At 40.3% G+C, this 14,795-nt stretch overlaps 1 protein-coding gene across 1 annotated transcript in view; it reads left to right on the forward strand.

Moving 5' to 3' along the window:
- Nucleotides 1-14,795, forward strand: part of LOC144824359 (uncharacterized) — a 73,260-nt gene that overhangs the window by 30,103 nt on the left and 28,362 nt on the right. The window contains exons 3-4 of the mRNA XM_078683472.1: nucleotides 7,561-7,625; nucleotides 13,896-14,046. Of these exons, the coding sequence (XP_078539598.1) occupies nucleotides 7,561-7,625; nucleotides 13,896-14,046 (216 nt within the window). The remainder of the gene's footprint in view (nucleotides 1-7,560; nucleotides 7,626-13,895; nucleotides 14,047-14,795) is intronic.

Consider the following 14,795-nt stretch of genomic DNA (forward strand, 5'->3'; position numbering starts at 1 on the left):
TTAGTTGAGGAAAGAGAGATGAGTTATACAGTTGCAGATAGGAATAGATTTTCGGGATATTAAACATTTTCATAATTGCTTTCCAAACCTTCCCTGCGCCAATCAGTGTCTTCAATCTTGTTTTTTTATAAAAGCTTCGTTCCAATTCACACTGAAATACATTTATAGTCTTTTCACCCAATAGCATCCACCTCCGTGTCTCCTATGTTTTCTCTACTGAGATGCCCACCCCAGTGTCGGAGATTTCAACAAATGTAAGTATCGGATTTAATAGTAAATGTGGGAAGGACAAGGGTAAAGGGTGTGGAAATGATAAAAAATTACTACAATATATGTGAGGTTAGGAGAAAAATAAGGAGGAATTTAGTAAGGGACATGCTAACATTAAACATACATGCACATTTAATTCTACTGCAATCATAATAAGGATGAAAAAGTAGGTGTAAATGTCCTCCAGCCCAGCCTTGAAGAAGGTAAAACACGACATATAGTTAAACACTGGTCCTGCAAAACGCCCCTGTTGGACTAGGCCCTCTTTGCAGGGTCATCCCTGAACCTTCTGCCCTCCTCCTGTATTGTTTCTGACCTGTTTTTGTTGGTTTTAGGACTCTGGGCACTTAACTACTGCTGATCAGTGCTAAAGTGCATATGCTATCTGTGTAAAGTGTTATGGTAATTGGTTGTCCATAATTGGTATATTTGCCTTACTAGTAAAGTCCCTAGTAAAGTGCACTATGTGTGACAGGGCTGTTAATGCAACTGCTACTAGTGGGCCTGCAGCACTAATTATGCCACCCACATAAGTAGCCCTAAAAAGAGATCTCAAGCCTGCTCCTGCAGTGCCTGCGCGCAGTTTGTTAACTGCCTTGTTGTTCTGACAAGTGAACCCAATTGCCAGGCCTTACCCTTCCTTACCCTTCCCTTTTTTATGCACATCAGAAACCCCTGTGGTAGGCTTAAAGTACCCCCCTGGGCAGGGTGCAGTGTATGTGAAAGGTAGGATATGTACCGAGGTGTGAACCATTTCCTGACAATGAAATACTGCCATATTTCGTTTTTCAATGTTGCAAGGCTATCTTGCCTATAGGACAAATGGGGAATGCTGTGTAACATGTTTCCAGCATATCTTCCCATCGGTATAAGATGGAGAGATGGAGTTTAGTGTGCTTGAACTCAGAATTTAATAACACATCTTTTTGTGAGGATGGTTTTTAAATTGTGTGTTTAGAAACCACACTTTTAGAAGTGGCTGGTTTCTTGTCCTAACCATCCTGCGTGGGTCTGCCTGGTTGTGTACTGACTGTCTGGGTTTGGATGTAACAGGGTCTGGGGAGGTGTCCGGACACCAGGGAGGAGTAGTTGAGACAGCAAAAGGCTGGCATGCATTTGGTGTGGTGGGAGGAGCAGCCCCCTGGATGTGAAGAAGGCTGTGCAGCTGCCACAAAAGAATGGCTCCAACTCCTGCGGAGCGTCTGAGGCCCAGACCCTCACTATCAAAGGAAGATGGTGTGCACTGGCCGGAAGACACCCAGAACTGGTTTGGACTGGGCTCAGAGCACCTTGAACACAAACTTCAAAGGAATTTAGATGTATAAATGTGAGTGCTGAAACCCCTGAACTCAAGACTGAAAAAGAATTGAAACTACTACATGATCAAGAGGAACCTCTGCCAAAGAAAAACAGCTGAAGAGACTGATAAGAAGGACTGCCCTTGCTGTGTGTTCTGGGGCTGGCCTGCAGTTTGCTGATTTGACTAAGAGAGGACAAGGGACTTTGCTGTGTGCTGTGTTCCCCTGCTTGAAAGGACTTTTATGTGTGCTGTGTCTCGAAGTAACTTGTCTCCAAGGGCCAGAGGAAAGCTGGCCCCCTGTTTTGGAAACCCAGGAACATCAAAGTTTCCAATCGTGTCTCAGCGATGTGTGCTTTTGCATACCTGAGAATGCTGTGTGGTCTGTGGTGCTGTTTATGAGGTGCCCCGTGACCGCATTGCCCCCGCAGAGTGAAACATCATCCATGCTGCTGCATTGCAGTTTGTGGCCTAAGCCGTCATCCTAACTGAGGCTGTGAGTAAAGATCATTGCCGCCGGCCAGAGCCGCAACGTGCTGATGGATTTCTTGAAGCTAAGGAAGCTGCAAGGTGAAAGGGATCATGATCGTTGTTTTCCAAGAGGAATCTGCCCAAGATCATCAACGAAGGAGAAGGCAGCACCGGAACCCGTCCGGCCACAGCGTCACCTAGCAATGGAGCGGCAATGTCATCGGGACCCCCCAGCTGGATGTCCGACGAGCGAGAGAGAGAGAGAGGCAGCGCACCCCCCAGGTAAGGCTTGGACTCCGGTCGGGAGCCACAAGCTTGTGTGGCTGGGCGAGGCGTGCAGGAGGAGTACAGGAGTGATCTGATCTCTCTCCCGTTGCACGCATTAGACACGCTGAGTCCCCGAGCAGCCCGTATCTGCCCAGCAGTACCGGGCCACCCCTTTAAGTTTACGACCATTGTCTCTGCTGTTGGGGCCTAGTGGTGCCCCAGCTGACTGCGCAGGTTGGCTTATAGCATTATTCCTTGCATTACGAACTGCATTATTCCTGCATTACGAACTGCAAAAGTACTTGCATTAAGGACGGTCTTATTCCTACATTACAAACTGCATAGAATTGCATTAGGACTGCATTAGATCAGTGTGAACTGCTCATTAATACCTCAAGAACCTAAGAGTGATTGTTGGCCTAATAACCGGCAAAGTGAAATATTACGAATACGCATATGTTGGATTTCTTTTGTTTAGTCTCATCGTATTTCTTTTGATAAAGATACCGCTATTTTTATAAAATCAGTGTGGTGTCCATTTGTGGTGTTATCACTGTGTTACTGGGAGTGTGGTTGCAAATACTTTACACATTGACTTGGAGATAAGCCTGGCTGCTTGTGCCAAGCTACCGGAGGGTGAGCAGGGGTTATCTACGAGTGTGTCCCTCCTTTTCCTGACGAGAAGCAAGGGTCCCTATTTGGACTAAGGTACCTACCTCAGCCAACTAGAGACCCCCAGTTCCAACAACCCCGTAGAAAACAGTGGATGCAGGCTATAAAGCTTACACTCAATTTAAAATCATGTAAAATCAGTTAAAATCATTCTGAATGTGTGTGTATATATAATGATCAATTTTAAACGTTAAAACTAAGAAAACAATTAATTTATAGTTTGTTTGTTACAGATGGAATAAAGATAAACATTCTGTTGCATGTGAGTGATTTTAGTTTCAAAGTACTGATAAAAAATAATATTGAAAAATTGAGTGATATATTTAAATTAATTTACAATTTAATACAAAGTTAATTTGAGGAGATGTTTTGTATCTTTTTCTTTAATTATTCTTAGGTAAATTTTAATTGTCTAACGTTATTTTACATTCATATTTTACATTAACTTATTTTTATTTATTTTATTTTATGAATTGATAACCTTATAAGACTTTCCTATATTTTCCTACGGAGAGATCTCTGCCCAGTGCCGGAGACCTCCACAAACAGGTGGAAACTTGCCAATAGAAACATTACACTAGGAAATTCAGTTGTAGGAGTCTCCATTGCCTAATTTGATGGGCTGAAGACTCTAAAGTCTATATCTAGGTGTAAATCTCCACTTGAAAATTGTGACTAGCAAACAAGTGTATGGTTACACCTAAGTGTAGGAGTACATTTACAAATACATATGCAAAGTTAACTTTCTGAATCCGGACCCAAATTATCTATGTATGGCTCCACCTGGGTTTGATCACAACAAATACAATATAAAAGAAGTAGGGTGAGTTCGGGTAACTGTACTATTTATATCTAATTCAATATGAAGTTAGAGGTTTGGCGTTCCAAATGGTAAAGCTAAAAAGCATTTCAAGAAACTGTTCTCAAAAGACTCAGAACAATTCAAATTCACCTGGTCTTTCATCTCTGGGTTTTGATGACAAACAGGTACAGAAGATGACAAAGTGTTGCTTGGCAAAAGGATGTCTTCCCACAGTCCTGACTTTGAGTGGGTGACTGGATTGTTAGCAGTGTCCATGCCACACACTGCATGCAGCAGCAGCTGAGGTACTACCTCTCTGGTCGGACATCATGAGGGAAGAAAGAGAAGACTTTCTCCCAGACTACTTAATTATTCTCTGGCTTCAGGGGTGACTGTCAGGTACCCAGCCTATCTTGAAGAACGTGTGTATTCTATGGTCCCCTGAGGGATCAAGAACATCTTGGATCCCTTCCAGGATGTATAAACTCTGATAATCTTGGGAAGTCCTGATGAAACATCGAACCACCGGACTCCATATGCCTGTAGACAGACGGCTGGCCCTCCTTTCCATGCGCATGACAGTCTTTTCAGAGGCCTAGTCTTCAAAGGAACCTTTTCGAAAGTAGGGTCTCAGTGCTATGATGCACTCAGGAGATGACCCTCAAGGGGAGGTCTCAGGATCAGTTGGATGGAAACAGAGGGCACATCATGATTCTTAGTATATTTGGAAGTCCCCCAGACTTAAACCCAGTGTATGGTGAAAGACAGCAGCCTCAACCCCATGAGTCTGCTCAAAACTGGAGGCACAACACAGACCATGCAACATGCAAGTCCTACCATCAATTTTATGGCATTGATAAAATGGTGAACAAAGGCAAACTCCAGATAAACTAAGTTCTTACCTCAGCAGTCCCATTCGGGATATTCAGTAGAATTTTCTACATTTCAGCTATTTTTAAAATGGAGTTAAAAAGTTTTTCGGTGTGGCCTTTAGAACCCACCATGACAGTTCCTAAAATGACATATATTGTGCTTCTTGACCCTGGTATCAAACCTTCTTCCATGTCACCAAATAACAAAGGAAGTAATGGCTAGCTTTTACTCTTCAGAGGGATTGCAATGTTCAGCACACTTGCTCCCTGTGAATTGACGCTTTTGTGAAGATTTTGTTGAGCCATCTTTATTACTTTAAAGAAATTACTGATAGTAAATGTGTTTCCTTTTAATGATTGCCTTTGTTTACTAATACTTAATTGATATTTTTAGCAGTATATTTCTTATTGGATAAGTCTGACTGTTTTCGTCTGAAGATGTCACTGTGGTTGTGTTTTTCCTTCAGCAAGTCCATCGAGAGATTGGAGTAGCCAGATAGATAGATAGATAGACAGATAGAATGATAGATAGACAGATAGACAGATAGACAGATAGACAGATAGATAGATAGATAGATAGATAGATAGATAGATAGATAGATAGATAGATAGATAGATAGATAGATAGATAGATAGATAGATAGATAGATAGATAGATAGATAGTGTGTGTGTGGGGGGGTTTGTTTAACAGATTGATTGTTTGCTATGGTTTATTGGTATATTAAAGAAGACCTTGTTGATGTTTTCTGTTGGCCCTAATAGATCCCTGACAGCTTATCTGCCGCTGCCAAACTGGATCCTTCTCACCAAAGCTTCAAAGGGGCCATCTCATGAGTCTGGACACTGATGTGTAACTGCTCCCTATTGGGAAGGGTATTCCTAGATTTTTCAGGCAGTATGAATGCAATTAACTCATGCGGATTCTACCCACACCGATTTTCTCATTCAGGAACAGGTTTAATCCCATTCACATGGGCTTTTTGTGTGAGGAATCTTTGATCTACCTGCTGTCCATCAGAGTAATTAACATGCCCCAGTAGAGTAGTTAAAAGCTCAAATCAAATTAATGAGCTGCTCAGAGAAATATGATCAAAACTTAACATATGGGAAGGAGTGAAACTATGGCCACATTAATTTACATTTGCACTGATGACTTTTTCTTTGTGAAGTGTTAAGCATCTATGTGGATACCTTAAAGCACTACAGACTTACAGTGAAGCACTACAGAGTTGCACTATCGGCAGAAATGAAGATATTTCTTTTTGAAAGCACAATTACATTATTAGGTCTTATAGTCCATAGCCAATGTATTAAAGGGCCCATGTGCAACAGGTACCTCTAGGGAGATACTGGGCTGAGTTAGATAGGAGCCCCACTGGCTCAGCCCACACACAGGCTCTTAATTTTTTTACTTAGCCTGGAATAGTCCAACTCACTCTTAGTAGAAATGCAAAACGGGCATAGTCCTTTCAATTTGTGATAACTGTCTGAATATTCAATGAATTTTTCCATTTTATTTCCATTTTAGTTTAGATGTTTTGGGGAAAATTCCCAAAGGGAAGTAAAGGTATGTAAAAGAGTATTACAGGAGTCTTACTTTACATACTTCAAAATGCGTCTTTAAATTGGTTCCTATATGTACAAATCGGTAAATTTAGTATTCATGTCTAATTAACTGTCTACATCAGTGATACACAAAGTACGGGCCACCTGACCTTTAACTGCGGCCCCCTGGGCAGTAGCAACACTGGACTGCTGTTTACTCGACTCAGCAATCACATAAAAAAAAAAATTATATATATATATATATATATATATATATATATATATATATATATATATATATATATATATATATACAGCAAACACTTATTTAAAGGTTAATGGTAGTTAGGGAAACATAGTAACTAGGCACTTAACTTTAAGAACACCTTCATTTTTAAAGTCTGCTAACTTGTAAAAATAGGATAGTCTTTTCAAAATTCAAAAAGTGTATTTCGTTGACCTTTAAAAACCGTTAACCGTAGTAAATCAAATGATAGCAGTGCATTCAGAAGTATGTTTTTTAAAGTGATGGTCTTTAGACATGAATTTAGAAACATTCATGCTTCCCACTCCCCCTCCCTGACAGCAATGCCATTAGCAATTACATCCAAGCACAGGAGATGGTTTTCTTCAGCACCTATCCTGAAGTCATGTATTTTGAGGTCCTTTTATATGTGATTATGAAGAAAAAGGAGGGAAATATAAATAAATAATTTGCCCAGGATCACACTATTTGCTCAAATGGAAAAGCCGGGATTCATCCAAGGTTTTCTGGTTTCACATTGAGCAATTGAGTTCAGCCACTAGATATACATGCTTCGCTTCCCCTACACCCACTTTACACCTCCCTCACCGGGCTGGCATCAGTGCGGCCCTTGGTCACACCAAAGACCAAACTTTGCGGCCCCTGGGAAAATGTTTGTGAGTACCTATGGTCTAAATCATGGTAAAGCACTCTAATTTAGTTGCCATCCTGCTTCAAATGTTCCCATGCACTGTTTTTGGATCATATGAATGGCATGACTGGCCTCAAATGTGTGATAGCTATTTATGTGGCATGTGTAGAGTGCAAAACCAGCTGAGCGGAGCGCTGAACAGATTCTAAAGCAAAGATACAGTCAGTGTGTGACTGGAGGGGTAGCTGGTCTCTAAGTCAAAAGCGGACACATATTACATTATAAATAAAGACATAGTCACAGTAAGAATACCCTGGAAGTACACTGTAACAGCAACAAAGCCAAGGGGATTTGGTTCGATTATTTGGATATAAATTCCACAGTGTGTAACTGTTCACATTTGTTGAGATCGAGTTTCTTTTTCTAAAGAAAATATACAATAAACTATCACATTTTTATTTTTGCAGCTTGGAAACAATGCTGAACTCATCTCTTCGCCTGAGGACGCCTACAGCATATCATCAAAGTCAAGGTAACAAAGGAAGGAAACAGTAGCATATGCATTTTGTTAAGCAACCCTTATACTGTGAAGAATAAAGAGGTGAAAGATATATAAAGATACCCAAACTTTGGGACTCCTTAATACTCTTGCAATGTACATTGGAAAAGACAGCGAATCCTCTGCTTGAAATTGCAGTTGACCATTTACAAATGCTTTCTACTAAATCTAGAAGAGCATCTGGAGTTTTGAACATTGTACTAACTATATGCCAAGAGGAAATATGGGAAATTCTACTGGTTAACCAAAAATACCAACTAAGATTAATGTACACAGCTAGACATTAATAACCAGCAGTTTATTGTAATCATATGTAACTAATTTCTCATTTCGAAGCACAAATAACATTATTATTTTGATTATATACCAAGAAGCAATAAAAAGACAAATTGACCACCTGTAGAAGAAAGGTGGAAAGCAGACATTGCCATAGTCCACAGTTGCACATGGCTCAGAAAGTGTCAGACCAAATTAAGAGTTAATGGTAGATATAAGACATCCCAGCGACTGAAATAATTATGAACATAATAATGTCTGTCAATGCTCTACTAGGCATGTTGTAACTGCCCCGTTATTTTTTAATACTGGACACACATAACAAGCAATCTGCAATTACTGGGAATGTTAATATATTAAATCCTGATTGTTACCTGCTGCCATTGCTTTCTCACTTTGCAGTCGGTAGGCCCACCGGCAGGTTTTAAGACCCTGATCTTCTTTTGGCAAAGCATAAGATTGCTATGAAATGGGAAGTCAGAGCAGCCCTCTCATTGAGGGATGGCGATTAGCACTGCAAAAGTGGACAGAGTCCAAAACTATTTTATTACTCCTAGAGGAAAGAAAGGGTCTTAGGAAAATACCAGTGTTAGATCAGTGGAATGATTTATTTGATAAATGTGGTGAAATAAACAAGGAAGATGCATTACTGCCCAGAACACGTCAGGGCAATCTGCATGTAATAGTGTATGAGGCACTGTTAAACCTTAAATAAAAAACAGAAAAAAAACCATGCATAATAATTGACTGATACCAAATGCGTTGGACACGTTCACCCATGTGCCAAAATGGGAAAAGTAGAATGCGATTATATTGTGCGCCAAACTGTTACAACATTAAATATTAGGTGTCTCGTCAAGATAGACTAAGTGAAACCAAGGATTGTTGGATACATTGTTTACATTGTTAGGGCTGATGCCACTGTTCTTTGTCTTGATGAAGACCCCATAGAAGTCAAAACGTTGATGAACTCCACTGTTGTCTGCTATTAAGTTATTTTTTGTGCAGTAAACATCATTTATATGAGTTCTGTGCTTTTATTAAGTTTGCAGGAAGTCGAGTCGGCCATCCATCACAGTAAGGGTGGTAAAGCCCCAGGTCCGATGGGGTACCAATGGATTTGTTGAAATCCATGCCCGAAATTTGCGGTCCCCTCATAATGAATACATTTAACACTTCTTTATCTGCTACTATTCCCCCCTCGTGGTCTACTGCAACGATAGTTTCTATATTAAAAAAAGGTGACTGTATATCGCTCAAGTGCTAGCGACCTATCTCACTTATCAACAGCACTATTAAGATTATCAGCAGAGTTATTTATGTTCTTTTGGCCGAATGGGCAGCTGATAAGGACCTACTCTCCCCTTTTCAATTTGGATTCAGCCAAAACTAGGAACCAATGAATAATGTCTGAACTTGGCTCTGATTATTTTAAAATATTCTATGGCCAAGCGCTCCCCTATTTACTTTGATTTCATGGATTTATCCACCGCCTTTGATTCAGTGAACAGAACCAAATTCTGGTTAATGTTGCTGGATCAAGGCATGGACCCCCCTCTGGTGAATTTCTTGTACTCCCAGCACTCAGACCTCTCAGCTCGGTTCAGCTTAAATTCCAATGGAGAGGTGTCTTCTAAATTCCCCCTGAAGAGTGGTGTGAGGCAAGTATGTATACTGGCACCCTTATTATTTATTTTATATATCAACGGATTAACAGCCCACTTGTCCAATTCTCACACAGATATATACCCAGAATCGCAGGCTCCCCACTTCCCGCTTTACTATACGCTGATGATGTGGTTTTACCAGCCCGCACCCCAAAAGCGTTGAGACATCAGGTGGACTGCTTTGTTTCTTTTATGCAAATTCTGAACCTATTTACTAATTATTCTAAGTCACACATTATGTCCAGTGGCCCAGGCAAATTAAGTCTGAGTATCCACCACTGAAAGTTTATAACTCACCATGCATCAGTGTAGCTACCTACGGAGCTAGAATCTGCGGTTTCAGTAAATGCTGTTCTCTTCAGGCCAAAGAAAACCGCTTTCTGCGATGGTTGCTGAGTTCACCACCGTCCACTTCTAGTCTTAATACCCATTTTGAGTTAAACCAGCATTTCATAGAGAATAAGATTCAGCTGGTCCCCCTTTTACTCTGGGTTAGTATTTGTTGAACCCAGCCGCTAAGCTCTGTAGTGACATCATATCTAAATGCCTGACGCTGGATAAGGCACTCTCCATACCCTGCCTGAGTAATAAACAGGATACTCTTGGTCCCCTTGGTATATCCTGGTGGTTCACTGAACCCAGTTGTATGCCTAAAAATGCAAATATGGAGGTGAAAACAGTATTTAAGAACCACCGTGTAAACATTAGGTTGGAACACGAGTTATCCCAACCCACGTTGTTGCATTTTTATAGTCTCTTATACACAGATGAACCCCCTCTGTAATTGTCTCTGGGCGTGTCAAGATGGGAGCGGTCACTTGTTTTCTGCTTCAGACCAGTGACAATTTATTGGTCTTTATTTTTCAAACACTTTTTAGATCCAGCAGGGAATACAGTCTCCTTCTGCCCCTGTGATAATCATTCTGCACAATCTCTACTGCACTTTTTCTTCTTTTGCAAATTGCACAGACTAGCATGAAAGCACTTTTTGATACCCTTGTTACAGAGGCTGGGCCTCCGCGTTGTAGACTGGCCCTCTTTCATTTACAATCTCTGTGTTCACCCGAAATTGTTCTCACTGTCTGTGCCTTTTTGAAAACAGCACTTAGGGTTAGACACTCAATGATGGGCTGGTCTGTTAGAATTGTATGTGTACAGCGGCTCAGTATATGGCGGTGGCATAGATGTTGGGGGATAGTAGGAGTGCATGGCAGACCCTATTTTAGCATTTTGTTCTCTCTTTAGCCCCTTCTTATGCTTTTTTAACTACACCTACTGCTTGTAACATCAAAATGACTTCTGAAATTTGACTTCTACACGCACTTTTCTGTTCATTCCAAGCTCGGTTATTCGTTGTGACGATGAACCCTATTATTTTATACTGTTTGTAATGTATAATCATTTTTTAAACTTTTATGTTTGACTATAGCTGTGTTCAATATTTCTATGTACTTTTATGGCCTATTGTTATTTAGACAGAATAAAGTTATTGAATTGAATTAAGTTCTGTGCTAATAGAAATATGTTGTTAGTCAACAGTGGATTATCATTTGTAAACATCTTTTGCACATCAATTTTCAACTTTGTCACAAACCACTTGCACGGGACTGGTTTTTTTTTTGGAGCACTTGTAGGGACGTTTATTTCTGTATTGTAGTACAAAAATAAAAAACTAAATATACAACTGATTGTGTATGGTGATATCTTTGTTTTTTTAAGTTGACAAAGGAGCATAGGCTGTAAACTCTTTTTGAGGGAGTCATTTGTTTATGTTGTTAATGTACGGCCCATGTTCCCAGTGTTACGGGGCAACCCCTTATTTGTGTGCAACAGACCTGTCAAGCAGGAGTTGACAATGTGGTGACACAGTATGCATCTAGCCCCCACTCCGAATATTCTGTGGAGTAGTTATCTCTGCCCATTTAGGTTTCCTCCTGGGAGACACTTGACACCTATTTCACGCATATTCAAGGCTGAGCACAGACTGAGAACTGGCAGAGGCTTATGCAAATTAGCATTCTGAAAGTTCAGGCAAGCAAAGGGCAACTTTCTAAAACTTACTTTTACTTAATATTTATTAAAAATATGACTTCAGTATTGAATTAGATTTTTAATAAATAATAAAAATAGTGGTTTAATTATTTTCCTAGCTGGAAGTTTTCCCAAATTAGCAGTATTAGTATTTGAATCTCAACTCTGGTTTTCTACATAGGCCAGCTATGCCTGCCACTGTGAAAATAGTGTTTCGGGTCTTGACACTGTAGAGGCATGGCAATATAAATGTTATACATGTCTCACTTCTAAATACCACGCATCTTACCTTGTGAGCTACAAAGTTTATATGGGGCTCACTTACTGATATTTAAAAGGTGGAGGGGTGGTTACCTGACAAAACAGTTTATTCTAATATGAGGCACTGCAGGTTTTACACTGTAGCAATCAAGCTAAACATGGTAGGCCTGTAGCGAAGCTTGGACAGCCACCATAGTGGGTGGCACAATAGGTGCTGCAGTCCACAAGTGAAATGTATTATCCGTGTCCTAGGTGTATGTTATACACCATATACTAGGGACTTACAGGCAAGTTAAATGTGCTAATTAGGAATCGTCCAATTTTACAATATTTAAAGGTAGAGCACAGTCACTTTGCTCCTGGTTAGCAGGGGTAAAGGGCACAGAGTTTTAAAGACAGCAAAGCAGATAGGGCAAAAATCTCGGATGGCCATGCAGAAAAAAGCAGATTTACTCAAATACTTTGCAATTTATGCTAGTCCCATAAAAAAGGAAAAAGAAACTGTTTTTATCTGAAAATACATTGAATTTAAAAACATGGGTAAATAGAATTAATGTAAAGGCTTCCTTTCAGTTTGGAGATAAGAGTCATCAAGGAGAGACGCACATGGGCTGAGAGTCACTGCGAATGTCAGGGATTATATAGCCAAATTGACCTTTTCTCCGAAATTACAATATAATGAAAAATCTATTTCAGAATTTCTGAAGATTTTCTTTAATGCTTGTGTAAAGAATAAACAGGCCGTGTGTGTCTCTAACCTGGTTTTTAGCATTAATAATGTAGCTGAAGGAGAGTCCTGCAGAGACACCGGCCTCATCCATGCTAGCGGGGCTGGTGCGAGCGTACAGGTGCAGGGCCCGGATTTAATAACAACAAATCCCCACGGGCTAACAATCAGCCCCAAGGAAACCTCGCACTCCACAGCTGATGTAACAAAGAAGTTTATTACGGTGACACGTTTCACCCGACATCAGGCTTCTTCCCGGCCAAACTGTTAAACATAGTGCCCTATCACCTTATGAAACAAAATGGAAGGGCCGGCTAGGTGTACTATAGGCATAGAAAACAGATATCAAAACTCGAATGAATACAAATTTATATTTATTTAATTTACTTTAACTGCCTTCTGAGTCTTTGTAATATACAAACAATTCGCATTTTAAATGAATGTTTGGTAAATTAAGGGAAACATAAAAATAAATTATGTTATCAGATTAAATTAAATTCACAGTCCCCAAATATACCCTCTGTTATCAATAGCAGGCAGGAAGATTTTTAAAGCATCTGGGTGAATTTCGTCTGCACACAATCACTCTACTGGTTTCCCAAGGGGGGGCAAAAATCTTGTAGGAAATTTGTATGCCAAGCTGCTGTAGAACACCATACCAAGTAGGACATTGCTTAGTGATTTTCCAGTCATTGCTATTACTACCAACTGCCGTTATGCTTTTTTATCCTACCTAGTCATACTGCTTTGCTACTGTAATTTCTACAAGCAGTATATAAATGAGAACAATTAGCTGAGATCCATTTTCTAATCTCTTAAATCTATATTCTTAGGAGCTGCATCATCCATCAGTGTGTCTGTCAATATCCATTTGAGAATCCAATGAAAGTGAAGGGACCTCAGAAGGTTCTCGCCTCCCACCAACTAGCCCTCTGAAGGGGACACGAGGCAATATGTTCAGAGCTCCACAAAATCTCTAAATAAATAAACCGGAATAAGAATGCTAAAAAATACTTTTTTTCCTACTGCTCACTTAGAATCACTAGGACAAAAACATACAGGATGGGAGTAAATATCTTGGTAAGAAAGTTTCCAAAAATATAAAAACTAGAGCATGATTAGGACTAGCAGGCACACCCAGTAGTTCAAGACCTTACTAACTGTAATAGGCCCTGAATGATGTCACTGTTTTCCTTTACTTGCCAACCACTTTGAGTGCCATGTAGTCACATGAACATAGTGTTGCACAGCCTGATTTTCCTTTGGATAATCCTTACACAGGTCAGAGCAATGGTTGTGAGAATATACACAATTTGGAGGAGCTGAAGAGCAAGATGGAGTTCATAGAGGCAGAACTTGAGAAAGGATACAAAGAAGAGGCCGCGAGTATGTGTAGAACCTTGGAGAATATAACACGAGGCTATCTTAGCAGGTAATAGATGCAATCTGGTGCATGACCTCATCAACATGATGATGGTTGTTGACTATAAAGACCACTATTAATCAAAATGGAAGAAATCATACTTTCTGTCAACAAAACATGCTAAAAGTTAACATGCTTCAATGGGTGGGGGGAGAGTAAAACAGACTTTTTAGACGCGTGCAATGCAGCACAGTTCTACAAAACATTTAAATGCATTGCGAGTTGAATGGCAGGTAATAAATGACACGACTAGTGGTGGATTAAAAAATGCAGATGGTATGATATGAAGATTGACTGGCATTTTGAAAATGGGATGTGTGTGTTTTGCGGCTAGCATGTGAGAAGGTATGAAAGTGGAGCGTTCTACCAGTAACCTTCTCAACAAGAGACAGGCTTACAGTGCCTCAGACGGTAATCAAATGAATGAAACATAGAAGCTAGAGGCGGGGAGCAAGGCTGGCACTAGGGCGGTGCGATCGGTGCCACCGCACCGGGCACTGACTTGGGGTGGGGGCACCCTGATTGCAAGGATATTTTCATTTTAAAAGCACCTGCTGCCGCATTCCTTGTTTCCAGCAATTTTCAGCCATCAATAAAAACGTAAAGATCACTCCTGTGATTAATGTTCCTGCTGGAGGGAGATTGTAGGTTTGTCTAGTGGAAGTTTTAACTCATCCTAAGGTGGTGCAGTGGGTTAATGTGCCTATTGCAAAGAATGTGTACCATGCAGATCACAAAGTACATATAATGTAAAAGGG

The sequence above is a fragment of the Lissotriton helveticus genome, chromosome 3_1 (assembly GCF_964261635.1).
Source record: "Lissotriton helveticus chromosome 3_1, aLisHel1.1, whole genome shotgun sequence".
Taxonomy (NCBI): Eukaryota; Metazoa; Chordata; class Amphibia; order Caudata; family Salamandridae; genus Lissotriton; species Lissotriton helveticus.